Raw genomic sequence first — 27140 nt, forward strand, 5'->3', positions numbered from 1 at the left:
GAGGAGGAGGCGGGGCCGCGCAGCCTGGGCAGAGGAGGGGGCGTGGCCTACGGTTGAAGGCTTTTATCCACTAAGAGCGAGGAGGCGGGGCCGCCCGCAAGTGGCGGGAAAACCGGGTCCGGGTCAGCTCCTGGGACTCGGGAGGGCTCGTGCCTGGGGGCGGACAAAGGGTGGCCTTTGAGATGCTTCCTTCCCGTCCTCGCCCCTCGCCTGTGGACTTCTGTCCCGCTGATGTCATCTCCTCCCCGCACTCTCCTAGGCCTGTTCTGATTCCTTTCGGGATGCTTTCGGCAAGGACTTATTTCCTAATTCAGACTCACCGTCACTGAGTGGATGCTGAGGATACAAAAATGGGTACAGAGGCCGGCTCTGTGGCGAAGCAGCCAGTGCCCGCGTCCCATATGGGCACCGGTTCGGGTCCAGGCTGCTCCATTTCCGATCCAACTCTGTTGTGGCCTGGGAAAAACAGTGGAAGATGGCCCAAGCCCTTGGGCCCCTACATCCGCGTGGGAGACCCAGAGGAGGCTCCTGGCTCCTGGCTTCCGATCGGCCGTTGCAGCCAATTGGGGAGTGAACCAGTGGATGGAAGACCTCTCTGCCTTTCCTGCTCTCTCTGTGTACCTCTGACTTTCAAATAAATAAATAAATCTTTAAAAAAATTAATCAGTACAGGGACCGGCGCCGTGGCTCACTTGGCTAATCCTCCTCCTGCGGCGCTGGCATCCCATATGGGCGCCGGGTTCTAGTCCCGGTTGCCCCTCTTCCAGGCTAGCTCTCTGCTGTGGCCTGGGAGAGCAGTGGAGGATGGCCCAGGTGCTTGAGTCCCTGCACCCGCATGGGAAACCAGGAAGAAGCACCTGGCTCCTGGCTTCGGATCGGCGCAGCGTGCAGGCCGTAGGGGCCATTTGGGGGGTGAACCAATGGAAGGAAGACCTTTCTCTCTCTCTCTCACTATCTATATCTCTACCTGTCAAAAAAAAAAATCAGTATAAAAGGTCTAGCCACAAGGCCCCTGCTGATCGGTGCCAGAGGACAACCAGTGAACGGGCAAGTTGCAGCGCTGTGTAACGCTGAGTACTCTAAGTTCCTGAAGGTCCCAATTCTCTTCCTCTTCTTTTCTTATTGCTACTGCCCTATGTCAGGCCTTCAGGATTTTTCATCTAAGTTATTTCAGAAGCCTCCAAAACACTCTTCAACCTCTCCAAGCCCAATTCTTTTTGCACACTCTGACAAATTACCTTTCTAAAACCCAGATATAACTCGATCACTTTAAGGTTAAAGTCCTTCAAATTTCTCCATCTCCTATAAGATTAGGTGTAAGCTCCTTACTGTGGTGTACATGGCCCTGCAAATAGTTCCCTTCTTTTTTTTAAGATTGTTTATTTGAGGGGCCAGTGCTCTGGCATAGTGGGTAGTCACTGCCTGCAGTACCAGCATCCCATATGGGCACCAGTTCGAGTCCTGGCTGCTCCACTTCCGAACCAGCTCTCTGCTATTGCCTGGGAAAGCAGTAGAAGATGGCCCAAGTCCTTGGGCCCCTGCAACCCGTGGGAGACCCAAAAGACGCTCCTGGCTCCTGTCTTCGGATCGGTGCAGCTTTTGGTCATTGTGTCCAACTGGGGAGTAAATCAGCATTCTGATAGGAGATGCAGCTGACCCAGTGTGCCCCACAACTCCACTCCTCGAAGCACATCCTCTCTCTTCCCCATCTGGGGTCTGGTCTAGAGCTGTCTTACAGCAGCCAGGATACCACTGCTTATAACAACTCTTTTTTTTTTTTTTAAAGGTTTATTTATTTATTGGAAAGACAGAGTTACAGAGAGAGAAGGAGAGAGAGAGAGAGAGAGAGAGAGAGAGAGATCTTCCATCCACTGGTTCACTTCCCAAATAGCTCCAATGGCTGGAGTTAAGCCAATCTAGAGCCAGGAGCTTCTTTGAATATCCCATGTGGGTGCAGCGGCCCAAGGTCTTGGGCCATTTTCTACTGATTTCACAGGCCATAGCAGGGAGCTTGATAAGAAGTGGCTCAGTCAGGAGCAGAACTGGTGCCCATATGGGATAGCAGCATCGCAGGTGGTGGCTTTACTCACTATGCCACAATTTGGGCTCCCATAAGCAGCTCTTGTCACAGGGCTGCCATTATCAGCTTACAGGTCTGTCTTTCCCATTAGATTGTGAAGCACTGAAGAACAAGAACTTCATGTCTGATTAATAAGCACCAGTAGGTTTTTATTCCAACTCCAAGCACAGTGGTTGAGTAACATCACTTCATTTTGCTTTATTATCCTTAAAGATATTTCATTTTCATATTCTTTATAAAGGATCAATGCTGCTGCTAATTTTAAAATTTCATTCCACCACCATCAGATGCAGTTCCCTATTTTGTTCATTTTTTGAAAGAGTTATTATTTATTTGAAAGAGTGAGAGAGAGAGAGAGAGAGAGAGAGATCGCACTTCCATCTGCTGGTTCATTCCCTAGATGACCACAACAGCTGGAACGGAGCTGGTCTGAAGCCAGAATCTTCTTCCAGATCTTCCAGGTGGGTACAGGGGCCCAAGGACTTGGAGCATCTTCCACTGCTTTCCCAGGTGCATTAGCAGGGAGCTGAATCAGAAGAGGAGCAGCTGGGACTCGAACCTGCATCCATATGGGATGTTGGCACTGCAAGCAGCTATGCTCCCACCCCCTGTGCCACGGCACTAGCCCCTCCCTATTTTGTTTAATGAAGGGATATATAAGCTTTCTAGTGGTGTCTTCAGAAATTTATAGAATGTAAATACTGGTTTTGTTTTTAAGATGTGTTTAATTGTAAGACTGTTTAACATAGTGTGGAAAATAGTGTGGAAATGATTTGTCATTCAGTATAAAGCTTTTTTTTTTTTTAAAGATTTATTTATTTATTTTTATTTGAAAGTCAGGGTTACAGAGAGGCCGGGGGTGTGTGTGTCTTCCATTTGCTTGCTGGTTCACTTCCCAAATGGCCACAATGGCCAGAGCTGGGCTGATCCAAAGCCAGGAGTCTGGAGCTTCTTCAGGGTCTCTCACATGGGTGCAAGGGTCCAAGAACTTGGGCCATCTTCCACAGCTTTCCCAAGACATAGCAGAGAGCTGGATCAGAAGTGGAGCAGCTGGGACTCGAACCAGTGCCCATATGGGATGCCGGCACAGCAGGGGCAGCTTTGCCCGCTACACCATAGCAATGGCCCCCAGTATTAAGTTTTTAGTCATTGATTTTTTTGTATTAAAAAAAATAGGAAAGAGGGAAACCGCAGCTTTCATTACAGACTCCTTGACTGGTAAACTCTCCAAGTGATGAGTTCCAGTAAACTGATTTTTGCCTTTGGATATTGGATCTGGTGCATTTCCCTTGGGCTTTAATTTGGTAAAGCTGTGCACGTATTTAAAAAAAAATTAGATTATTTTAGGGGAGATGTAGGTGCAGAATTATTGCTTACGTAATTTCTTAAGCAGTAATGCTCTGTTTTTAAAATTAATTAATTAATTAATTACTTAGGTCTTCTATCCACTGGTTCACTCCCCAATTGGCCGTAACGGCCGGAGCTGTGCCCATCTGAAGCCAGGAGCCGGGAACTTCTTCCAGGTCTCCCATGCAGGTGCAGGGGCCCAAGGACTTGGGTCATCCTCTACTGCTTTTGGAAGTGGAGCTAGTCTTCTTTGAAGCATTAACAGCATTACTGCTAGGGCCAGAGCTCTGGCATAGGGGGTAAAGCCTCTGCCTGCAGTGCCAGCGTCCCATATGTACGCTGGTTCGAGTCCCAGCTGCTCCACCAGGTCCTTAGGCCGCTGCACCCACGTGGGAGACCCAGAAGAAGCTCCTGGCTTCATATTGGTGCATCTCTGGCCTTTGCGGCCACTTGGGGTGTGAATCAGCAGATAGAAGATCTCTCTCTCTCTGCCTTTCAAATAAAACTTTTTCTATATGCACCCTTGATAACAGAATTTGAAGAAATGTGAGATGATAAATCATTCGAATGGTACAGAAATAAGAAACAGTTTAGAAATGCTTATTTTTATATTAAATATTTGAAATCTAATGATTTGTACATAAAGTTCAGTAATATAAAAAAAAACTTTATGCCTGGTACAATACTGGATACATAATGGACATGTAGCAAATGCTTGTTGGATGAATGAATGATTTAGGAAACTGTTCATGATGGAGTGAGATCTCTCCTTTATCAATTCCTTCATTATCATTCCTTTTTCTTCTTCTTCTAGATTTATTCTATTTATTTGAAAGCCTGAGTTACAGAGTGGGGAAGGAGAGACAGGCAGACAGACAGACTTCCATATGCTGGTTCCTCCCCAAATGGCCACAACAGCTGGTCTGGGCCAGGCTGAAGCCAGGAGCTTCTTCCGGGTCTCCCACGAGGGTGCAGGGGCCCTGGGACTTGGGTCATCCTCCACCGCTATCCCAGGCCATTAGCAGAGAGCTGGATCAAAAGTGGAGCAGCCGGGACTCTGGAACTGATGCCCATATGGGACGCATGAGTTGCAGGCCAGCAATTAGGCCACAAAGCAGGCCCCTACCTTTCCTTTTCCTACGTAAAGGCATTTCTAAACCACTTCTAGTTAATGATGTAATCTCCATCTGACTATCCCCAATCTGACAGTCTGACTTAGTTATCCTGCGGTTGTTTTATTTTCCTTTCTGACCACTTCCTCCTATAGCGTCTGTAGCTCTGCCCAGGTTGCCTCAACGTCTTCTCTTTTCCATTCTTTTTTTCGTACATGCAAAGCACGAGAGATACTCTTCGCGTACCCAACGGATGATTCTCCGTTCCTCCGTTAGCTCAGCCCTCCACGCCCTGCCCTCACACGTGCGTAACTTTGTTCAGGACAAAAGGTGGAGCCTCTCCGCGGAGGTTAGCTAGGTGAACTACATTAGAAATGGGTATTTTCGGGCTATCCCAGAGAGTCGGATCTCACCAAGCCTCACGGGACTGAGTTTTGCCGACATCTCGTAAATGACAACCCTTTCTTTTAAATTTCTAAACCCAAGCACGCCACAGATGCGCCCCTGGAAAGAGCCAGAGGAGGGAACGGGAAAGGACAAGAGGCGGGGCGTGGCGAGCCTGGCGGGCATCCGGCGCGGCCCGGCGGCCGCTCCCCGCCCCCATGAACTTCCGCCCCCACCGCCCGGGCCTGACAGGCGGACGCCGCGAGCTCCCGGAGCACGTGGTGGCGCGCGCGGCCCTGGGGGCGGAGCCAGGGGGTAGATGGGAAGCGACGCAGGACGTGGTGCGTGCGTACGTGCTCGCTCACAGCGGCGGCGGCGGAGCGGAGAGGCCAGAGCCGGAGACCGAGCTGGGATCGGGCCCCGGGCGGGGGCGGTGCGAGCGGCGCCAAGCGGATCCTGGGGGCGGGGACGGAGCCGGGGCGGGCGGGACTGGAGCGGAGCCTGGGAACGGGCGGGAGGTCCCAGGGTCTCGGGTTGGGGGGGTGGAGCCGCACTTCGTCGCCGCGGGGGTGCCGGGACTCCGGCCGCAGTGCCGCCGCCATCACGGACTTCCTGTGGGACAAGCGCACGGGCCTCGCCGCCAGAACGGTGAGCGCCCGGGCTGGCGGGCCGCGGGGCCTCGCGGGAAGATGGCGACCGCGGGACGGGCGGGGATAGGGTTGGACGGGGGTGAAGGGACGGAGCCGAGCTCAGGCGGCACGGAGGGCTGAGACCTGCGAAGCGGCAGAGTCGGGAGAGGTGGAGGAAGGAGGTCGGTCCGCCGCGGGTGGCTGCGGCAGATCCGTAGGAAACTCGGGAGAGAGAAGTAGGAGGAGGGGTGGTGGAGTAGGGAGGGGAGTGGTCCCAGAATATCCAAGCTGGCCTGAGGTTTCCACAGCTGCAGAGGGGGAAGCCCCACCGTGTCCCTCGGAGCCTCCGGGAGGAGTTTGTAGGAGTTAGTTGTAGATTTTCTGGGTGAGAAAGGGAGAAGCTAGGGATGCCTTGTTGGGGGTGGGGGGAGGGAAGGCCTGTGAGGCACTTGGGTGATGGCGTGTACGTGGTGAGATGGCATTTATGTGGCTGTGCTAATCAAGGTAGAACCTTGTGCATACCTCTTGGTTTCCTGCCAGCCCGTCAGGCCAGGAATGCATCCGATATCACCGTTTTCTCTTTGAGAAGAAGTTCAGAGTGGGAGCCTGCATTGGAGTCATTAAAACCTTTTGCACACCCGTATTTCCACCCCCTGCCTTGTGTTCCCTCGGCCTGTTTCTGTTCAAGCTGCTCTCCTGTTCTCTTCCTGGATCATAGCTGATTTTTTTTTCCTTGAAGGAAATAAAGAATTCTTGAGCTATACCATTCCGATTCCAATCATTGGAAAGTAGCCACTCTCATCCAAATAGTGCTGCTACTAATTTTAAAAGTTTCTGTCTACTTCCTAAGCCCGCGAGAGCAAAGGTCAACTGGGAAGCTGGCTGTGGGTTGGCAGCTACTGTATTCAAACCTCTCAAGGAGGATTTGGCTGGGGATGTGAGTGCACGTTCCTGGAGCTTCTTGGATTAGCGTGTAGCTGCTGTATGTAGACACCTGGGAACTGCACTTGTGTGCTCAGGGTACTGGTGGCCTGGGTGTAGTTGGAGAGAGAATACACACTGTAACCGAATGCTGTGGTACTGGTGACTCGTGAGGGGTTCTGCGTCACGCGGATCCACACCTGAGACCCCAGCTAGGGGTGACTGAAGCATTCACTGTCTGCCAGTCACGCTGTCACCTGTAACAAGCTACGGCCTAGGCCGGAGAGTCTTCAGGGAGCCATGGTTGAGAACGATCAGTGTGGCACAGTTGAATTTGACATGGGGGGTAGTTATAAAGGGTACGTTTGGGTGGTGCTTTCTAGAGTTTTTGGCCAGTTAGTAGGTGACATGTTCCAGAAAGGAGGAATTGTAAGCACTGAGGAAGCTGTGGGTGATAGACGCAGCAGAGAGCAGGTTAGCATCTCTGGAGCAGCCAGTTCTGGGGAGGCACGGGGACAGGGCTTTCTTCACTATTTCCACTTTTCCTTGCCTTCCAGATGCCTCATCCCCGAAGGTACCACTCCTCAGAGCGAGGCAGCCGGGGCAGTTACCACGAGCACTATCGGAGCCGAAAGCATAAGCGTCGAAGAAGCCGCTCCTGGTCCAGTAGCAGTGACCGGACGAGGCGGCGCCGGCGGGAAGACAGCTACCATGTCCGTTCCCGAAGGTGAGGCCTCAAGGAGAGAGCCGGACTCGCGGCCACTCATTCCTCCGTTCAGCAAGGGCTGGTGCTGAGCAGGTGGCTGAATGTGGTGCCCAAGGTGGCGATGCTCAGGGAGGGGCTGCGGGCGCACCCGGCAGGATGGGTGGGTCGGGGAAGCTGCAGAGAAGGCGCCATTGTCCTCCAGACAAGCAGGAGTCAAATGCCTGTACCTTCAGAGGGAGAGGATTGTGCGCAGAGGACTGGGAGCCGAGGTAGCTAATACTAATGGATTCAGAGAGCGTATTATATCTGTGTATTCGGTAGTTAGTGCTTAGTTTTAATTATTTTTTTTAGAGATTTACTTATCTGAAAGGCAGAGATGCAGAGAAAGAGATCTTCCATCGACTGGTTCACTCCCCAAATAGTCAAGGCTGGGCCAGGCCAGAGCCAGGAGCCTCTTCTGGGTCTCCCATGTGTTGATTCATGCTCCAAATCCCCACAATAGACAGCTAAGCCAGGAACTCTGTATTTCCCGTGTAGGTAGCAGGGATAAAAATACTGCCTTCCACACTGTGCACTATGGGAGCCTGGAGTCGGGAGCAGAGCCAGGACTTGACCCTGGTGTGGGTGCAGGCATCCCAAGTGAAGTCTTAATTGTGACAGCAAACACCTGCCCTGATGTTTGGTTTTATTAATTTAGTGGCATGTTTAGTGGGAGGAATGGTTTGGAGTTAAGCTGGATTTTAATCAGGAACAGTCAAGAAAGAAGTGGGGGGTGGGGGGACAGTGTTGTGGCGTGGTAGCGTAAGCTGCTGCCACAATGCTAGTGTCCCATATGGGTGTCACTTAAAGAGTCCTGGCTGCTCCACTTCTGATCCAGCTCCCTGCTAATGTGCCTGGGAAAGCAGTAGAGGGTGGCCCAGGTACTTGGGTCCCTGTCAACCATGGGGGAGGCCCAGATAAAGCTCCTGGCTTTATTCTGGCTCATCTCTGGCCATTGGCAGGCATTTGGAGAATGAACCAGAGGATGGAAGACCTCCCTTTCTCTCTCTCTGTAACTGCCTTTCAAATAAAATGGAAAAAAAAAATAGTAGTAATTATTTGTTGCATTGTATCACTGGAGTGGGGGGAGCTACTAGAAGTAGTAGATCTGTAGCTACCTTTAGGAGGGCTTTGCTGGGGCCAGCGCTGTGGCTCAGTAGCTTAAGCCACCACTTCTGATACCAGCATCCCGTATCAGAACACCAGTTTGAGTCCCAGTTGCTCTGCTTTCTGATCCAACTCCCCACTAACGTGCCTGGGAGAGCAGCAGAAGATGGCCCAGGTACGTAGGCCCCTGCCTTCCATGTTGGAAACCCAGATGGAGTTCTTGGCTTTGGCCTTGCCCAGTCCCATAATAAATAAAATAAATTAATAAAAAAAAAGAAGAAGGTCTTCGTGAAGTATGCCTGTGGGAATTGTCCTATTGTCCTCTTTTTCTTTTTTTTTTTCAAGATTTATTTAAAAGGCAGAGTTACAGAGACAGAGAAAGAGAGAGGTGTCTTCCATCTGCTGGTTCACTCCCCACATGGCCACAGTGGCTGGAGCTGGGCCAATCTGAAGCCAGGAGCCAGGAGCTTCTTCTGGTTCTCCCACGTGGGTGCAGGGGCCCAAGGACATGGGCCATCCTCCAGTGCTTTCCCAGGCCATCGCAGAGAGCTGGCACCCACATGGGATGCCAGCACTGCAGCTGGTGGCCTTACCCACTACGCCACCGCACCAGCCCCTCTTTGTGCTTTGTTACTTCACTTCTCTATCCTTGGTTTTCTGAGTTGACTTGATGAGTGTTCAAGAGCAGTTGTTCCAGCATTACTGTCTCCTCACCAAGAGAGGACCTTACCACATGGTGTAGCAGGGAACGTGTCTGGAACAAACGTGCCTAGTGGGTTTTTGCTGTCCCATAGCAGCTACGATGACCGTTCCTCTGACCGGAGGGTGTACGACCGGCGATACTGTGGCAGCTACAGGCGCAACGACTATAGCCGGGATCGGGGAGAGGCATACTATGAAGCAGACTACCGACATTCCTACGAGTACCATCGGGAGAACAGCAGCTACCGCAGCCAGCGCAGCAGCCGGAGGAAGCACAGGCGGCGGCGGCGGCGTAGCCGGACGTTCAGCCGCTCATCTTCGGTGAGTGCCGGCCCCAACCCCTCCTCTTGCCACTCTCCTCCAGGCCCTCTGGGACCCTGGTAAGTGAGAAGTATCCTTGTATGAACATGGAGGTGGCACTGAGTCTGTCCACCCGCTTGGAAGCGCTCTGGCTCTTGAAGGGCCCCGAATCCTGTTTGGATCTGGAGCCCCACTCAGATGCCCGGTGCCCTCCTTGGCATGCGGGGCTTATTGCTGTGTGGGGAGCAGCTCTGCCACCCCAGCGGCCTCCAGTCTTTAATGGGGATGTTGCTTGTGAGCTGCCTTTGTCCCCCAAGCCCTGGGCTCTGTGGCCCCCACGGCAGGCAGGCAGGGTGGGGGCAAGGGGAGATATGTGCCTGCCCGGAAGGGCATTGTGTGGAGCATGGGGTCGTGGGTGACACTGGCAACGACACCACTTCTCTGCTCTGCCCGTGCCTCTCCCTGTTCCCATTTTGGGTTTGGGGACTTGGGATTGTGCGTCGCTCTCTCTTCTCACACCAATCCGCCTTACTGCATCTGACGTGTTCCCTTCCACTGTCCCCCATCATCGTCTGTCCCCCATGGCTGGGCGCCTGTGACCGGTGACCCCTCCACCACCCACCCCGACTCCCTCCGGCCCCCGCTCCGACACCTGGCTTGCTCCGATCCCCCCCGCCCCCCGACAGCAGCACAGCAGCCGGAGAGCCAAGAGTGTAGAGGACGACGCTGAGGGCCACCTCATCTACCACGTCGGGGACTGGCTACAAGAGCGATGTACAAGCCAAATCGTAACAATCCTATAGCCTGTAATGGTCCCATAGCCATCCTAACGTCCCACACCAACCTAAGTCACAGCCTCTTTTGCCTTTTCTCAGTGGTGTTGTTTATCTGGGTGGTTTGAGTTGCTGTTGAGAACTGACCTCTGTTGTCCACTCCCAGCTCTCATGGCCCCTGGGTTAAGGTGGTGGGAATCATGCAGGGGTTTCTTCCCCTGTGACCATCTGTATCTGTTCCCCTTCCTTCATCTCCTTACCCCAGGTTGCTGTGCCTTTTTTTCTTCCAACTCGGCTCATTCCCCGCCGTCTCTCCCTCCCTCTCCCCGCCCCTGCTTTCATTTCAGATGAAATTGTGAGCACCTTAGGAGAGGGCACCTTCGGCCGGGTTGTGCAGTGCGTCGACCATCGCAGGTAACCCATGAAGAGGTAGTGGGGCTCCCTGGGCCGCCTTTGCTGACTAATCCAAGGCGGGATCCTCAGTTCCCGCGTGCGCCCTTCAGTGCCAGGTGTTCTTGAGAACCCTCTCCTGCCACCTTGCAGGGGTGGGGCTCGCGTCGCCCTGAAGATCATTAAGAATGTGGAGAAGTATAAAGAAGCAGCTCGACTTGAAATCAATGTGCTGGAGAAAATAAATGAGAAGGACCCTGACAACAAGAAGTAAGCAAGCGGGGGCTGGGGAGGGGCTGACAGGCTCCTGTTACACAGGAGAGACCCCCAGACCTGGTCAGGCACGGAGGGCCTAGACCTCATCCATTCATCTTTTGTTCGTCATCTTAGAGTAGTAGAACATCAGGGTAGGAAGGGAGGGCCTGTGCTCTCCAGCCCACTCCGTCCGAGCCCTTTGTGTCAGGTCAGTTACGTTGCTCTGTGGCGTTAGCCCAGCTCAGCGCCATCTCTGCAGAGATCTTCCCTGGAAATGGCCCTGGGACTGAGTGTGAACATTTTCATCCAAAAATGGATTGTGTTTCTATCTAGAACTATGCTGATGAGGTCACAGACATTTATACAGTAATATTCTGCTCACATTCATTCTCAAGCCAAAAATAGAAAGAGAGCATTAAGTGAAGGCATAGGAGGGCAGCAGGTACAAATGTGGACGGGAGAGTGGCTGATGAGTGGCTTTAAGTAGCTGGGGCTGGCGTGGGGGTTTAGGAGTGACATTTTGATTTGCGTCTGCTCAGTTCTTGCCATGAAGTTTTTGAACGATTGAAAATGTTTCTAGAGGCTTGGCAGGTACTGTGTCTGCTTGGTCTGTCAGCAAGGCCGCTCTCGAGCAGAACTGAGTTGTAATGCTAGCTGGTGTGTTTTTATACAAGTGTGTGAACTCCTCAGCTGCGCAGCCCCTCCCTTTAGGGGGGTGGGCACAGGGGAGCTCATCAGACGTCCTCCTTCCCTCCCCGTTCTCTTCCCAGCCTCTGTGTCCAGATGTTTGACTGGTTTGACTACCATGGCCACATGTGTATCTCCTTTGAGCTTCTGGGCCTTAGCACCTTCGATTTCCTCAAAGACAACAACTACCTGCCCTACCCCATCCACCAAGTGCGCCACATGGCCTTCCAGCTCTGCCAGGCCGTCAAGTGTGAGTGGGGTGGGCTGAGGCGGACTCGGGGGACGCCCCTTCCTCCATTGGACCTCTCCTGTCTCAGCCCCAAAACAGTCAGCTTGCTGTTTCCCACAGTCCCTTTATTCTCTGTCATCTTGGCATCTCTTCTGACTTAGCTCCTTGTCTTCACCATCATTGATTGCTGTTCACACTCAACCCAGCAGAAACTGGAAGAGAAAGGCTTTGAAATCAAAACATTTAGTTAACTCCTTTTTTCTCCTTCCCCCTCTTGGGAAACTTTAGACAGTAAACACAGTGCAGCCACAAAACTATTCCTTAGGCTGAAGCTGGGTTGAAATGCTCTCCATTCACAGCAGAGCAGATGGGAACATGGAATAGTTCAGCTAAGGGACCAGGTAGGGATCCAGGCACTGTCTGTAGAGTCTTCATAATGATAACAGTTTCTCAGCATTGGGTTGGCAGAATGTGAGATAACAGTATCCAAAGCAGTACAGAGCTGTCAACTGTAACAGTCTGTCGCTCCTGGTCAGTGGAATACATATGTATCTCACATTGTTCAGGGTAGGGCTGCTTAGACCAGGCATTTCATTTTGATGTGACACAGAGGAGCGCCGGCGGTTCTGTGCCTGCCTCCTCACCAGCCGTATTCTCCGGCGGCCTGGCCGAGCCTGACCTGGCTTCTCCCCCGCAGTCCTTCATGATAACAAGCTGACACATACGGACCTCAAGCCTGAAAACATTCTCTTTGTGAATTCCGACTACGAGCTCACCTACAACCTGGAGAAGGTAGGTGGGCAGCGTCTGCCCTCGGCCAGGGGGACAGGCCGCTGGGCCTCTCGCCATTTGCTTAGTGTTCCCTCCCCCCAGCCCCCTTCATCCTCCCTTTTACTTCTCTCCCACATTTCTTCCCTGTCTGGCTCCAACTGGGAAGCGATTTACAAAGACTTAAATTGGAACGAGGATGTGGAAAAAGACCTCAGATAACTTTCCAATAGAGTGAAAAAACTTTTTAAGGTTCTCAATTTGGACTTCCTGCTATTTTTTCAAAATGTGTGTTTGTGAGGTAGGAACGCTCAGCTCCTCCAACAAGACTGTGGAGCTCCCCGCCTCCCTAGACCCCTTTGCCACCTGTTGTATATTTCCAGGAAGACTACGCCTGGCCCTTGGGTATAGTCTTCAGACAGCTGCAGGCTTGCACACCAACACCTAACCATTCCTTAATCCTGTTCCCCCCGACTCCTACAGTCCTGCTGCGGAACGTGTTCTGGGGGCTGTGGGAGCAGGCCAGAGGTGCCAGTCACTTTCTGTCAGGCTCAGAAGCTTGTTGGAGGCCAGTGGTGGGGTCTCGGGCTGAGGACCAGAGGTTCGTTCACTTCCTGCCTTGTTCCTAGAAGCGAGATGAGCGCAGCGTGAAGAGCACAGCCGTGCGGGTGGTAGACTTCGGCAGTGCCACCTTTGATCATGAGCACCATAGCACTATTGTCTCCACCCGCCATTACCGAGCGCCAGAGGTCATCCTGGGTAAGGGCGGGCGAGGCTGGCCAAGTGCATGTGGTGATGGGGTGTTGAGGGTAGGGCCCCCTAAGCCTCCTAATGCCTCTTCCCTCCCATTCCCACCCAGAGTTGGGCTGGTCACAGCCTTGTGACGTGTGGAGCATAGGCTGTATCATTTTCGAGTACTATGTTGGCTTCACCCTCTTCCAGGTAAGCGGCAGGCTGCCTTGCCCAGCCTCCTCCTGCTGCCTGGTTTCTCTGTTGTCTGCTGGGGGCCTGCTCGCTCACTGCTGCGTACTGCTCATCTTGGTCCCATTCTGAGTTCTGTCTTTCTTTCCCAGACCCACGACAACAGAGAGCATCTAGCCATGATGGAGAGGATCCTGGGTCCTGTCCCTTCCCGAATGATCCGAAAGACAAGGTGATGGCCCTCGAGTGGGAGGGACTGACCCCCACTTTCCTTTTCTCTCTACACAGTTGGCGTCTTCCACAGTGTTTTCTGCTTCCTTGGCACCTCCCCTCTCCCCAGTTACTCTCAGGCGGGGAGGTAAGGGAAGTGTGCTGTAACAAGGGGAAGCTGCTCATTCCTCAACCTCCCCTTCCCCTCTAGAAAGCAGAAATATTTTTACCGGGGTCGCCTGGATTGGGATGAGAACACATCAGCTGGGCGCTACGTCCGTGAGAACTGCAAACCACTGCGGGTGAGCCGGGCTGGGGATCAGTGCCCACCACCCAGAGGTCACTTCCTTCTTCAGGTGGCTTAGGAAGGGAGGGGAGAAGAACTGAAAGAAGACCTCTTTGGTCAGGAGAGGGAGTGGTTTTGAGGCTGGAGGGAGGTTAGACAGCCTGACCTTGAGACAAGCAGAGGTCAGAGCAGTGTGCTGGATTCTTCAGGTGAGACAGAAAAGAATGAACTGCCTTGGAAGAGCTAAAATTTAGTGAGCTAAAGACGATGCAGGAAGTTGCCAGTGATACACTGGTAGAACTTTCAGAGACTGAAGGAGTAAATGGTGCGAGTGGGAAGGCTCGCTGAGCGCTGGATCCGAAGTGCTGGTCGTGGTGTAGTCGTGGAAAGGTAGTGCTCAGGTGGGCTGCGGGCAGAGCCTTGGTTCTCGGGGTCTCACCTTTCTCCTGCCCTCTCCACCAGCGGTATCTGACCTCAGAGGCAGAGGAGCACCACCAGCTCTTCGATCTGATCGAAAGCATGCTGGAGTATGAACCTGCCAAGCGGTTGACCTTGGGCGAAGCCCTTCAGCATCCTTTCTTCGCGCGCCTTCGGGCTGAGCCACCCAACACCAAGTTGTGGGACTCCAGTCGGGATATCAGTCGGTGACAATCAGGCCCTGGGCGCCCCTGCATCTCTCAGGGCAGTGGGTGTCCAGTCCAGGACACTGGTGCTTTTTTATACAAGAGAACAGAGCCGGAGCTCCGTCCTTCCTCCTGGCTCCCTATATACCTGTGAATATGTGAAATAGTGTAAATATGACAGAACTTGTACCTATCACTTCAGCCCTGCCTTGTACATAACGCTATTCCATCCACACTCTTCCCACCCTCACCTGCCCCCCACATGCAGTTGGATGGGGGCAGGGTGAGGTAATCAGGTGGCATCTACCCCATGTTTTATAAGGAATTTTGTACAGTCTTTGTGAAATAAAATGACGTGCTTCATCTGACCCCTATCCACGGCGTTTGAGGTCTGGGCCTGCTGGGGTGGAGGGATGAGATCGGCTACCTTTCCGAGGCTGGGCATCAAGGGAGCCACTCTTGCCTTCCAAAAGTAACGGAGCCTGGCCGCCAGCTTTTTTCTTGTGTTTACATTGTTGCGGAGGGTTGTGATGGGTGGGGCGGTATTTCTTGCAGGTTAGAGTGGAGACGCATTGGTTACAAGATAGCATTGCTCCGATCTGGAATAACGCAGCGTGGGGAAGAGATGTTAACATAATCCGTAGGCTGTGCCCCGGGATAAGAGTGAAAAAACTTTGGTTTAAAAAAAAAATCGGTTCAACTGGGTTCCGGAGAGACCGCCACGACGGTCAGAAGACTCCCGTCGTACCTCGGGAAGCCGGGAAGGCCGGGGCTCGCTCTCGCGGCCCGCTGGGAAGTGTAGTTCGTTAGCGGGGCGGGAAGTCACGTGAGAAAGGGTGGTACTTGACTGAGGGGACTGGGTTAGGGGTGTCACGTGGAGCACTTCCGGGCTTTGCCTGTGGCTAGGGCGCAAGCGCAGCCCGCTGCTGCTGCGGGGATCCTTGGGACCCTTCCGGTGGCTTCAGCCAATCCGTGCAGAGAGGAGCGGGGAGGACCGAGAGGAGCTGTGGGAGCTCGAAGGGCCACGGCCGCCGCCACTGCCGCGGCAGGGGCGTGGAGGGCAGGGGCGGCCGAGGCCGCAGCTGCAGACATGGCTCAGGGCAGAGCCGGCGGAAACCCGTTCGCCGAGTCCGGCGAGCTTGACAACCCGTTTCAGGTGACGGCGCCGGCCTCCGCCGGGCGGGCGGGTTCACCCTTCCCAGTTCTGTAGGGTCGGGCTAACTTGTGTTCCCACTCGGGACGTTTAATACGGGGAAGGGCCACCACGTGGGGCTGCCGGTGACTCCAGACCAGAGAGCGCGGGGTGGGAGGGCAGACCCTGCCCCTCTAAGGAGCTGGCAGTCTGGGCAACAGCGTGGCCCCGAAAGTGCACCACTTGAAGCCTCGAGCAATTCAGGGGCGACCCTCGGGCGTTTCCCTGGGGGTGGCCGGTGCCCGCTGAGCCCCACGTCTCTGCCCTCAGGACCCAGCTGTGATCCAGCACCGACCCAGCCCGCAGTATGCCACGCTGGACGTCTACAACCCTTTCGAGAGCCGGGAGGTGGGCTACCTGCAGGGCACGCGCAGCGGGGCGGGGGGCGGGGGGGGCGTGCCTGGAAGCCCGGTACCGAGGCTTTTCTGCACGGAAGGCAGAAGCACTGTGATCGTAGCTCGCTGAGAGGCCAGTCTGCCGCGGGTGCTGAGTCCCTGAGGGGACAGCAGCGCCGAGAATCCATCACAAGCGCGGGTCGAAAATCCCGGGAGGACCTGCAGTGTGGCAGGGCCGGAACCAAGGCTCTGCCTGGGAAGGCTTCCTTTTAGAAAGTACGTGTTGGAGCTGGAGCTGAGGAGAAAGCAAACTGGTTAGGTGTAGGCTTGGGGAACAAGGAGTGAGGGGGACTGGACCCGTTTGTTCCACTGGAATAGACAGTGGTTGGTTTTAAGGGGGGAGCAGGCATAGTGGCAGTGCTTGGGGAGCCCACATCCCATATCAGAGTGCCGGTTCTAGCCCTAGCTACTCCGCTTCTGATCCAGCTTCCCACTGATGCACCCTGGCAGAGGGTGATGGCTCGTACCTGGGCCCCACCCGCCACTTGGGATGGAGCTCTGGGCTCCTGGCTTCAGCCTGGCCCAGTCCTGGCTGTTGTGGGCGTGTGAGGAGTAAACCCACCAGTTTCCCTCTCCCTTTGCCTTTCAAATAGATGAAAATAAATGAACCTTAAAAACCAAAAAGCTGAGGGGCTTTGATGAGAGCTTTGAATCCTGGCTCGGGAGCTGGGGGTGTGGGTGATGAGGGCTGCTATGGGGCATTACAGAGTTCTCTTAGGGACATTCGGAAGTTCAACCTACAAATGAGCTTGCTGTCAACTGGGGTGGGGGTGTGCTGCTGGTGCTGGGGGTGAGTTTAAGCAGATTCCCCTTTCCCGAGGGGCTGGATGATCCCCAAGGTCTTTTCTCCAACAGCCGTCACCAGCCTACGAGCCTCCTGCTCCCGCCCCTGCCCCGTTGCCTCCACCCTCAGCCCCCTCCTCGCAGCCCTCCAGGAAACTCAGCCCCACAGAACCCAAGAACTATGGCTCCTACAGCACTCAGGTAAGGCGGGCCTGCAGCTGGCCGCTGGCGGGAGGGTGCCGCCCTGGAGCCCGGGACTCACACTGCCCTCTGCTCGGCCTGGCCAGGCCTCGGCCGCGGCAGCCACAGCGGAGCTGCTGAAGAAGCAGGAGGAGCTCAACCGGAAGGCAGAGGAGCTGGACCGGCGGGAGCGCGAGCTGCAGCACGCCGCCCTGGGGGGCGCGGCCCGTGAGTGGGTCCCTGGGAGGGGGCGCGGCCGGGAGGGACCGGCAGGAGAATGTTTTCAGCGCACGAGCTCTGGACTCAGACTGCTGAGTTTGAATTTTAGAGAAACTGCTTAGTAACGGTGAGCTGAGGCAGGTTACTTCACCCGAGCACCTGGGTCCTGTCCTTAGTAAAATGAGAACGTTGTACCCGTCTGGCCCGATCCTGGGAGGGCTAGAGGCCGTGGCGTAGGCAGTGTGCTCGGCACAGTGCTTGGGGTTGTGACTAATAATAAACACTCGCGTTCTCCCTTTCCATGGAGGACCCAGAGTCGGAGCAGACCAGACCTGAGGATGGAGGGACGGGAGCGATTCCTTTGCTGGCCTCGGCCTCACCCTGGGCTCCTCCCGCTCTCTTTGTGCCTTGCAGCTCGACAGAACAATTGGCCCCCTCTGCCTTCCTTTTGCCCAGTTCAGCCCTGCTTTTTCCAGGACATCTCCATGGAGATCCCCCAGGAATTTCAGAAGACGGTGTCCACCATGTACTACCTCTGGATGTGTGAGTAGTGAGCCACCTCTGCGGAGGATGGAACAGCTGGGTCTCTCAGCTGCCTGGAGCCCACCCCCTGGAAGCACCCGGCTCTCCTAGCGGTGGCGGCTGGGGCCCGCTGCCCTGCCCCGGGCACCTTCCTGGGCTTGCTCACCATCCCGCTGACCAGTGTAGGCTCTCACCCCCACCCCCCTTCCCTGTCCCCGTGCGGAACGTTACTCGGAAGTCTGGCAGCGTCTTTGCAGGGGGGCACATGTGACTGAGGTGTGCTTGTTCTGTGGTGGCCCCGGTGGAGTCAGGGCTCTCCCCTGTGCTGCCCACTCAGTGAGGGTTTGGGGGCCTCATCCTGTCCCTCCACCCCTCAGGCAGCACTCTGGCCCTGCTCTTGAACTTCCTCGCCTGCTTGGCCAGCTTCTGCGTGGAGACCAGCAATGGCTCAGGCTTTGGCCTTTCCATCCTCTGGGTCCTCCTTTTCACCCCCTGCTCCTTCGTCTGCTGGTACCGCCCCATGTATAAGGCCTTCCGGTAAGGGCTGGGGGCTGGGGGGCGGGCCCAAGGCAGGCCCCACACCTCATCCTCCAGCCCTGATTCTTCTCCCACCCTCCCCGCGGCTTTCTCCACAGGAGTGACAGTTCGTTCAATTTCTTCGTCTTCTTCTTCATTTTCTTCGTCCAGGATGTGCTGTTCGTCCTGCAGGCCATTGGCATCCCGGGTTGGGGGTTCAGGTCTGTGAGCCTGCTGTCCACTCTCACCAGGCCACCACTGGCGCTGGGGACCGGAGCAGAAGCTGTTTAGAAAACAAGAGATTTTTTTTTTAAGCCTTGGGAGATGCTAGTTTAAGGAGGGACTTAGGGTGTGATCCCAGGATAGAGCGAGCCCAGACAGCCCTCCACAGGCACGGATGGACGCGGAAGAGGCTGCGCCCGGGCAGTCGGAAGCGTCCTGGAGGAGGCTCGTCCGACTGCGGTGGAGGAGGGGAGGGAGGGTCCCCAGCAGAGAAGGGTCTGGTCGGGGTACGAGTGTGCGGAGCTCGGAGCACTGGCAGCCGATGGCTCAGGAGAGGGGATTCAGCTGCAGAGACAGTGGACGCAGTCGAGGACTAGGGGATGTGGAGTGCCGCCTGCCGGAGGGGGCAGGACGTGAGCCTCACGAGTGGAGCCCCGCTCACCGCCCCCGTCCCCGTCCTGACAGTGGCTGGATCTCCGCCCTGGTGGTGCTCAAGACCAACACGGCAGTGGCTGTGCTCATGCTGCTGGTCGCCCTGCTCTTCACTGGCATCGCCGTGCTGGGAATTGTGATGCTCAAGCGGGTAAGGGCCGAGCCAGAGGCGGGGCCGCAGAATGTTCCGGAGGAGCTGGCTGGGGCCTCCGCTAATGGCCTCTGGGGTGTGTGTGTGTGTGTGTGTGTGTGTGTGTTGGGAGAGGAGGGGAGGGGAGGGCGGGCAGGAGCCTGGAAGGCCAAGCCAGAGGAGCAGGCCGAGGGGTGGCCGTGACGGCGTCAGGTTGGGATGGGGCGGCTGCGACTGGAATGTTCTGGAACCTCTGCCCTCTCTTCGCAGATCCACTCCTTGTACCGCCGCACAGGTGCCAGCTTTCAGAAAGCCCAGCAAGAATTTGCTGCTGGTGTCTTCTCCAACCCTGCGGTGCGAACCGCAGCTGCCAACGCAGCCGCTGGGGCTGCTGAAAATGCCTTCCGGGGCCCATGACCCCTGACTGGGATGCCCTGGCCCTGCCACTTGAGGGAGCTGACCTGGCCCCCTTCCCTGAGGTTTCTGGGACTTGGAAAGACAGCACTACTCGATGGCTCCTCCCTAGTGCCCCCAATCCCACAGCCATGACTGCTGAACCTGACTCAGGGGTTTGGGAGTCCACTGTGACCCGGTCACTGCCCACCCTGCCCCTTCAGGCCACACTGCTGCCACCTCCCACACACCCCAGCCCAGCTTCCCTCTGCTGTGCCAAGGCTGTTGCTTCAGTTATTTAAATTAAAAAAAATTAACTAGAACACATCTGTTTCCTTAATTTTTATGGAGAATTAGCCCTTTGGAAAGAGCAAGGACAGGGTGGAGGGGACTGGGTGGAATCCAGGGATAAGGATGGAGCTGGCCAGAACGTTGACTGAGAGCTGCGGGCTGGGCGGGGCGGAGCGCTGGGGTGGGGGGCGGGGGTGCTGGCACAGGGAGAGGGAAGTCAGTCCAGGCTTGGGCGTGGAAACATGGGGACGCCAGCGAGCCTCGCTCCCCAGCCCTCTCCATGAATGACCAAGGAAGAGCATTGCCGCGGCTGGAAAGCCGGCCGCAACCCGGGGGTCAGCTCAGTGGTTCCAGCGGGCTCTGAGAGGATCTTAGCGTCTCGGCCAGGGCTGAAGGAGAGCTCCCGCGAAGAGATCCGCCGCTGCCCCCTCCCCTGGGGCCGCGGCCGGCCGGGACTACAACTCCCGGGGTGCACCGCGCTGCCACGCCACGCCCCTCCCCCAGCACCGTCCGGTCCATCCCCATCCCCCGCCTCCAGTCCCCGACCTGCTGCAGCCCGAGCTGGGGAAGCGGAGCGTGGTGGGGAGGGGAGCGGTGCAGGCGACCCGGGAGACAGCGGCGCCGCGGCCTCTCCCCACCAGGCGGCCCCGGATGCCACTGGACACCCTGAGGGCACACCGACCCCTCCCCTCTTCTCTAGACTGATTTGCATCCTTCTCGCCCTTACCCTCCCCACCCTTGCCTGTGCTCCGAGCCTCCGCCCTCTGCTCACTCTGGGACCGGCCCTTCTCGGCTTCCCTCTTCCCTAGGGAGATGCGATGAGCCGGTGCCCCCGCGTCCTCCTCGCCGCCCCGGGCGCGGTGCTCGTCCAGTGCCCGTGGTGGGGAGGGAGTACCTCGCGGTCCCTCCGTGACGCCCCTCCTCTGGGCCCCCCCCCAGCTGGCGTCCCTGGGCCATGCCCCGGGGGACCCAGCCAGGGGGTGGGCTCTAGAGCGAGGGGCGTGGAGAGGAGAAGGGACGGGGCCTTGGGCGCCTCTGAGATGCTCCCAAGCGCCTGGTGGGGCCGAGAGAGGCATAGGCATCCGGGCGGCAGGCAGGATGCCCTCGCCTAGTGACTCCAGCCGCTCGCTGACCAGCCGGCCCAGCACCCGGGGCCTGACCCACCTCGGCCTCCACCGGCCCTGGCTGCAGGCCCTGCTCACGCTGGGGCTGGCCCAGGTGCTCCTGGGCATCCTGGTGGTCACCTTCAGCATGGTGGCCTCCTCCGTCACCACCACCGAGAGCGTCAAGAGGTCCTGCCCATCTTGGGCTGGGTTCTCGGTGAGTTGGATGCACTGTTGATGGGGAGGGAGGCTCCCCCCGTGGGCCCCACCCCTCCAGCCAGCTGCAAGTCCACATCCTGGCTTCTCCCTCCCACCCCACCCTTGATCCTCTCCCACCTTTCAGGGCTGGGTGCATCCTGTGGCAAAGGGCTCACACAGGTGCTTCCCTGCCAGGCTGAGCCTGTGCCCACTCTGTCCCCAGCTAGCGTTCTCCGGGGTTGTTGGCATCGTATCCTGGAAGCGGCCATTCACTCTGGTGGTAGGTGCCAGGGTCCAGAGCCCCCCGGGAGGCAGTGTCCGGCACCTGAGGGGATGCCCATGTGTGCCCTCAGGGAGGGAACTGGCTCTCCAGTTGGTGCCAGTCAGGCACAAAGCGTCTTGGGGGAGGGGGCTCCGTCCCTGGTGCAGGGGCTGGGAGCGTCCAGCCCTGAGCTGGCTTCCTGTTTTCCCCAGATCTCCTTCTTCTCCTTGCTTTCGGTGCTCTGTGTCATGCTTAGCATGGCGGGCTCTGTCCTCTCCTGTAAGAATGCCCAGCTGGCCCGAGACTTCCAACAGTGTTCCATGGTGAGGTTCTAGGAGGCAGAGACAGGAAGACCTGGTGGGGGAGGCGTGCCGGGCACCTGCGCTTGTCCTGACTCAGGCTGCCTCACCTTCTCCACTCCTGCCCAGGACGGAAAGGTCTGTGTGTGCTGTCCCTCTGTCCCCCTAGTCCGGCCCTGTCCCGAGTCAGGGCAGGAACTGAAAGTGGCCCTTAACTCCACCTGTGAAGAAGCCCGAGGAGCCCTCAAGGTGAGCATGCACCTTCCCCCCTCTGCCGTGCCTTCTGCCCCCTCCATGCTCCGGGTCTTCACCCTTGCCTTGCCTCCTGGGGTCCTCAGAGGCCCAGAATATCTGTGGTCCACACTGCTTTTCCCTCCCACAGAACCTGCTCTTCAGCGTCTGTGGGCTCACCATCTGTGCTGCCATAGTCTGTACACTCTCTGCTATCGTCTGCTGTGTCCAGATCTTTTCCCTGGACCTTGTACATACGGTGAGAGGGCTGCCGGGGTGTGTGCACTGGCTCCAGGCGGGAGTGGGCAGTGGCCATACATCTGGCTTCTGGGTATCAGGGTCTGAGGTCACCAGTAGGCACCTAGTGTGTGTCAGAGGGAGGGAGCCTGAGACCAGGAGAGAGAACTTTAACGAGGAGGCCTGGAAGGTAGGGTGGAGTCAAGCAGGTCCCAGATGGAAGTGGGGGTGACGGGCAGACAGAGCTGTGGGGACTAAGAACAGGTAGCAACTCTGAGAGAGGGAGGGCAGGGCCAGAGCTGGAGGGCCAGGCTGGGGGCCGGGCTAAAGGAGGAGCTGGTTCAGGGAGAGGGGTGGGCCCAGAATTGGAGCTCCTTCCTCGGAGAGAGCTGGGCCATGAATGCGCTCAGTGAGCGAGGAGCTGCGCAGATCCAGGAGGGGCTGTATCCCCGGAAACCAGGCTGACTCACCGGCTTGCTCCCCAGCAGCTGGCCCCCGAGCGCTCCGTCTCGGCTACCCTGGGGTCTCTGGCCTGCACAGCCTCACCCCCAGCCCCTCTCCTACACACCATGCTGGACTTGGAGGAATTTGTACCGCCCGTGCCCCCGCCGCCCTACTATCCCCCTGAGTACACCTGCAGCTCCGAAACAGATGCACAGAGGTGAGACTGGCAGTCCTGCTGGGGGGACCGGGCGAGGGGTGGGCTGAGGCTGGATCCTTAGGGGGATCTTTGTGGAGAGGGAGTTATTTTCCAGGCCCTCACCCTCCCCTTCATCCTGCCAGCATCACGTACAATGGCTCCATGGACAGCCCTGTGCCCTTGTACCCTACCGATTGCCCCCCTTCATATGAGGCCGTCATGGGGCTCCGAGGAGACAGCCAGGTGAGAGCAGGGTTGGTGCGGGCTGGGGAGCCGAGGATGGAGCTGGGAAGGCTGAACGAGCCAGAGTGGCTGGAGACAGATAATGGCAGTGTGCGTGCTCTGTGCAGTGCTTGCGGGGCACTTTTTTCAAATGTGCAAACCAAGGCCCGCCTGAGTGAAGTGCCATGTAGGAAGTGACGGGGCGGGTCTGGAAGCCGGCTCCCCAGCTCTCCGCCCAAGCACCTGGCCGTGGCCACGGCACAGCTGTATAGGGCCGGACCCTTGACCCTTGTCTTTCTCAGGCCACGCTGTTTGATCCTCAGCTTCATGACGGCTCCTGTGTCTGTGAGCGGGTGGCCTCCATTGTAGATGGTGAGCAGAGCGTTGGGACAGCGGCTCCCGGGCTGGTTGCCAGGGGCCGCGGGGCTGGCTGGGGACAGAAATGGGAGGAAGACAGGCTGAGTTGGTGGTTTAGTGACACCTGGGGGCTGGGGCTTCCTGGGACCCTGGACCTGGCTGCCCCACCCCTAGATAAAGCTGGAAGCAAAACTGCTGGGGAGGAAAGGAGCTGCCCTGCCCCGGCTGGGCTGGGCCAAGCCGGCGCTACCCAGCGCCCCCTGCCGCCCACAGTGTCCATGGACAGCGGGTCTCTGGTGCTGTCCGCCATCGGTGACCTCCCCGGGGGCTCTAGCCCGTCGGAGGACTCGTGCCTGCTGGAGCTGCAGGGCTCCGTGCGCTCCGTTGACTACGTGCTCTTCCGCTCCATCCAGCGCAGCCGCGCCGGCTACTGCCTCAGCCTGGACTGCGGCCTGCGGGGCCCCTTTGAGGACAGCCCCCTGCCTCGGCGGCCCCCGCGGGCCGCGCGCTCCTATTCCTGCTCTGCCCCTGAGGGCCCACCCACTCTGGGCGCCCCCACGGCTGCCCGCAGCTGCCACCGCCTGGAGGGCTGGCCGCCCTGGGTGGGCCCCTGCTTCCCCGAGCTGAGGCGGCGGGCCCCCCGGGGAGGGGGCCGCCAGGTGGCTGCTGCAGCCGTGACAGCAGCAGCAGCAGCAGCACCCCCCACGCGAGCCCCGACACGGCGCTTCAGCGACAGCTCAGGTTCCCTCACCCCACCGGGGCACCGGCCGCCTCATCCGGCTCCCCCGCCACCGCTGCTGTTGCCGCGGTCCCACAGCGACCCGGGCATCACCACCTCCAGCGACAACGGTGAGCAACCCTCTGCCCCCCAAGCGCCGCGCAGACTCGGGAGAGGGCAGGCATGGGCAGTTAGCCGGTCAGGGATGCCCACCAGCATTCCTGCGGAGATCCCTGTGGAGGACGAAAGGGTGCGTTCTCATCGGCGCGAGTTCCTGGCTGCTCACTGCCCCGGGCACAGCCCCAGTAGCTTTAATGGCTGCCCAGAGGAGGCCTCAGTTCCTCAGCTCCCAGCTTGGGCCAGCGACCCACCCTCTCCAAGCCTCAGTTTCTCACCTGTAGAACAGGTAGAATCATGGGAGCACCATGGATATCCTGTAAATTGCCAAGAAATGAGGTGAGGCAAGTGAGCTGTGTAGCGCTGTCACGTTACCTAAGTGCCAGGTACTGGGTGGGCAGGAGGCGCGTGGCCCGTCTTCCTTGACTATACCACGTAGCTGCCGGCAGAGGTGACGGCCCCTTGACTGGGGATGGGGAGTCGGAGCTGCAAAAGCTCCTCTGGGCTTGAGTTCTCACAAGAAGATAGCGGTGGGCTTTCGGCATCCCATATCAGAGTACCTGGGTTCAGTTCCCAGCTCTGCCGTGTGCACCCTGGGAGGCAATGATGATAGCTCAAGTAATTGGGTCCCTGCCACCTACATGGGAGACCTGGATTGAGTTCCTGGTTCCCAGCTTTGCCCCAGCCCAGCCCTAGCTGTTGCAGAAATTTGGGAATAAACCAGATGGGAGCAAGCTCACTCCGTTTCTCTTTTCCTCTTAAATAATTCTTTTTATTTGTTAAAGATTTGTTTTCTATTTATTTTAAAGGTAGAGTTACAGAAAGAGAGGGAGGCACAGGGAGAGAGATCTGTCTGCTGGTTCACTCTCCAAATGGCCACAAGGGCCAGGGCTGGGCCAGGAGAAAGCTGGGAGCTCCATGTGGGTCTCCCACACGGGTGGCAGGAGCCCAAGTACTTGAACCATCTTCCGCTGCTTTCCTGGGTGCACTAGCAGGAAAATGGAATGGAAGTGGAGAAGCTGGGACTTGAACCAGTGCTCATATGGTATGCCAGCATCACAGGTGGTGGCCTAACCTGCTGCACCACAACATGCCTCTCAGATTCTTCTTATTAAAAACAAACAGGGCCGGTGCCCTGGCTCACTTGGTTAATCCTCCGCCTGCGGTGCCGGCATCCCATATGGGCGCTGGGTTCTAGTCCCGGTTGCCCCTCTTCCAGGCCAGCTTTCTGCTGTGGCCCGGGAGTGCAGTAGAGGATGGCCCAAGTGCTTGGGCCCTGCACCCGCATGGGAGACCAGGAAGAAGCACCTGGCTCCTGCCTTCGGATTGGCACAGTGCATCGGGCGTAGCGGCCATTTGGGGGGTAAACCAATGGAAGGAAGACCTTTCTCTCTGTCTCTCCCTGTCTATAACTCTACCTGTCAAAAAAAAAAAAAAAAAAAAAAAAAAAAAAAAAAAAGACAAACAGTGAGATGGGCAAGGGTGTCCAGAGAGTCCTCCTACTCAATCTCTCTCTCTCCCTCTCCCTCTCCTCCCCAGCTGACTTCAGGGACCTTTATACCAAAGTGCTTGAGGAAGAAGCTGCTTCTGTCTCCTCTGCAGATACAGGTGAGAGGGTGGTGGGTACCTGGTGGGGGGAGGGGAGGGCTGCCTGGTCATCGTGCACTCTCCATTCTTTTATCTCTCTCTCTCGATGTCTGTCTCTCGCCCCCTCTCTCTCCAGGGCTCTGCTCTGAAGCCTGCCTCTTCCGCCTAGCCCGCTGCCCTTCCCCTAAGTTGCTGCGTGCCCGCTCAGCTGAGAAACGACGCCCTGTGCCCGCCTTCCAGAAAGTTCCCCTGCCCTCAGGCCCTGCACCTGCCCACTCCCTGGGGGACCTGAAGGGCAGCTGGCCAGGCCGGGGCCTGGTCACTCGTTTCCTCCTGATGTCCAGGAAGGCCCCAGACCCCACTGGGCCTGGAGCCCGTGGGCAGAAGCAGGTAAGAATTAGGGTAGCCTGGAGAGATCCCTGGGAAAACTTGGAGCATCACGCTGGGCCCTACAGCTGCCCTCTCCTGTGTCCCCCTCCAGGTGCCCCGGAGCCCGTGGAGCCGGTCAGGCCGAGAGAGCCTCCACCTTCGTAGCTGTGGTGATCTGAGCTACGGCTCCTCCCTGCGGCGCCTCCTGTCCGGCCGCCGGCTGGAGCGTGCCGCCCGCCCCCACAGCCTGAGTCTCAATGGGGGCAGCCGGGAGACGGGGCTCTGACCTGAGCTGCGTGTCACACTGAACGGATCCAGATGATTGCTGGGGCCACAGGCACCATCTGGTTGGGACCAGCAGCCCCCAGCGCCCCCTTGCACTGGCTGGCACAAAAATCTGCTGTTATACCCACCCCAAGATGTCCCTTTTCCTCCTACCTTTGGGGGTTCCTGCTGCTTGCCTCTGCCCCTCCGGACTGGGCATTTCTGACCTGTGCTGCAGGGGTGTTCGGGCTTGGGGGAGGGGCAGACGCCCTTGTTTACAGCACTCCCGTCCCTGCGGTATGAATGTGGCTCCTCGTGATGAGCGGGAGCACTCGGGCCCCAGTGTTAAGTAGAGCGGAGGTGTGCCTGTGGGCCAGGTGGCGAGGCAGGCCTGGGGCGGCCGACATCTGAGCGGCTCCGGCTCCGCTGCCTCTAGCTGCATGAACCTGGGCGAGTTATTTAATAACCTCGATTGCCTCATCCGAGAAACATTGTGAAGATGAATGTTTGTAAAGCTCTTACCACCTAAGTAAGCCTTCAATAAATTCCCACTTTCCCCTTCTCTCCGCATCGTTCTGTATCAACAAGGAAATCTGCCCTCGTAGTCCTCATATTTAAAACGACCCTTTCAAGCCACTGTTTCTTTCCAGCAACCACAGGACCTCTGCTGCTTTCACAGCAAATGCTCTTCTCTTCCCTCCACTCCTGCACCTCCACCTCTCCTCACTGCCATTATGCTCTCTCCCCTGCCTCTCCCAGCCACTGCCCTTGACAATGCTTTCTGTGATCAAA

General features: G+C 57.1%; 3 protein-coding genes across 15 annotated transcripts; all 3 read left to right on the forward strand.

Annotated features, from left to right (window-relative positions):
* The first annotated feature begins 5242 nt into the window (after positions 1 to 5242).
* Positions 5243 to 14837, forward strand: CLK2 (CDC like kinase 2). Of its 7 annotated transcripts, none has more exons than XM_089336960.1 (13): positions 5243 to 5264; positions 7031 to 7200; positions 9123 to 9348; positions 10017 to 10101; positions 10448 to 10514; positions 10644 to 10760; positions 11516 to 11682; positions 12359 to 12453; positions 13059 to 13188; positions 13289 to 13371; positions 13503 to 13582; positions 13772 to 13862; positions 14309 to 14837. In XM_089336960.1, exons 2-13 carry the CDS (start codon positions 7031 to 7033, stop codon positions 14492 to 14494), a joined length of 1497 nt encoding a protein of 498 aa, XP_089193086.1. In that variant the 5' UTR covers positions 5243 to 5264; the 3' UTR covers positions 14495 to 14837. The 7 variants fall into 7 exon arrangements, with proteins under 7 accessions (XP_089193086.1, XP_008262567.1, XP_002715470.1 ...); XM_008264345.5 differs by having other exon boundaries at positions 5246 to 5571; positions 9120 to 9348; positions 10014 to 10101; XM_002715424.6 differs by having other exon boundaries at positions 5247 to 5571; positions 9120 to 9348.
* A 608-nt stretch (positions 14838 to 15445) lies between these two features.
* Positions 15446 to 19776, forward strand: SCAMP3 (secretory carrier membrane protein 3). 4 transcript variants are annotated; one of them, XR_016237088.1, is made up of 9 exons: positions 15446 to 15625; positions 15932 to 16009; positions 16912 to 17040; positions 17127 to 17247; positions 17715 to 17781; positions 18138 to 18297; positions 18448 to 18497; positions 18964 to 19081; positions 19331 to 19776. XR_016237088.1 is itself a non-coding variant. In XM_008264348.5 (9 exons), exons 1-9 carry the CDS (start codon positions 15560 to 15562, stop codon positions 19475 to 19477), a joined length of 1050 nt encoding a protein of 349 aa, XP_008262570.1. In that variant the 5' UTR covers positions 15446 to 15559; the 3' UTR covers positions 19478 to 19776. The 4 variants fall into 4 exon arrangements, 3 of the variants coding, with proteins under 3 accessions (XP_008262570.1, XP_089193088.1, XP_089193089.1); XM_008264348.5 differs by having other exon boundaries at positions 17653 to 17781; positions 18396 to 18497; XM_089336962.1 differs by having other exon boundaries at positions 17653 to 17781.
* Positions 19777 to 20287: 511 nt separating this feature from the next.
* On the forward strand, positions 20288 to 26910 carry ENTREP3 (endosomal transmembrane epsin interactor 3). 4 transcript variants are annotated; one of them, XM_002715425.5, is made up of 12 exons: positions 20288 to 21064; positions 21269 to 21325; positions 21520 to 21630; positions 21736 to 21855; positions 21989 to 22096; positions 22560 to 22735; positions 22858 to 22957; positions 23239 to 23308; positions 23567 to 24142; positions 25668 to 25736; positions 25852 to 26105; positions 26197 to 26910. In XM_002715425.5, the coding sequence occupies exons 1-12, from the start codon at positions 20843 to 20845 to the stop codon at positions 26368 to 26370; spliced, it is 2037 nt and encodes a 678-aa protein (XP_002715471.3). In that variant the 5' UTR covers positions 20288 to 20842; the 3' UTR covers positions 26371 to 26910. The 4 variants fall into 4 exon arrangements, with proteins under 4 accessions (XP_002715471.3, XP_008262571.3, XP_051714538.2 ...); XM_008264349.4 differs by having other exon boundaries at positions 22563 to 22735; XM_051858578.2 differs by having other exon boundaries at positions 20331 to 21064; positions 23468 to 24142.
* Positions 26911 to 27140: the final 230 nt, after the last annotated feature.

This window comes from Oryctolagus cuniculus, chromosome 7 (genome assembly GCF_051225735.1).
Source record: "Oryctolagus cuniculus isolate XC-2025 breed Fujian yellow rabbit chromosome 7, ASM5122573v1, whole genome shotgun sequence".
NCBI lineage: Eukaryota > Metazoa > Chordata > Mammalia > Lagomorpha > Leporidae > Oryctolagus > Oryctolagus cuniculus.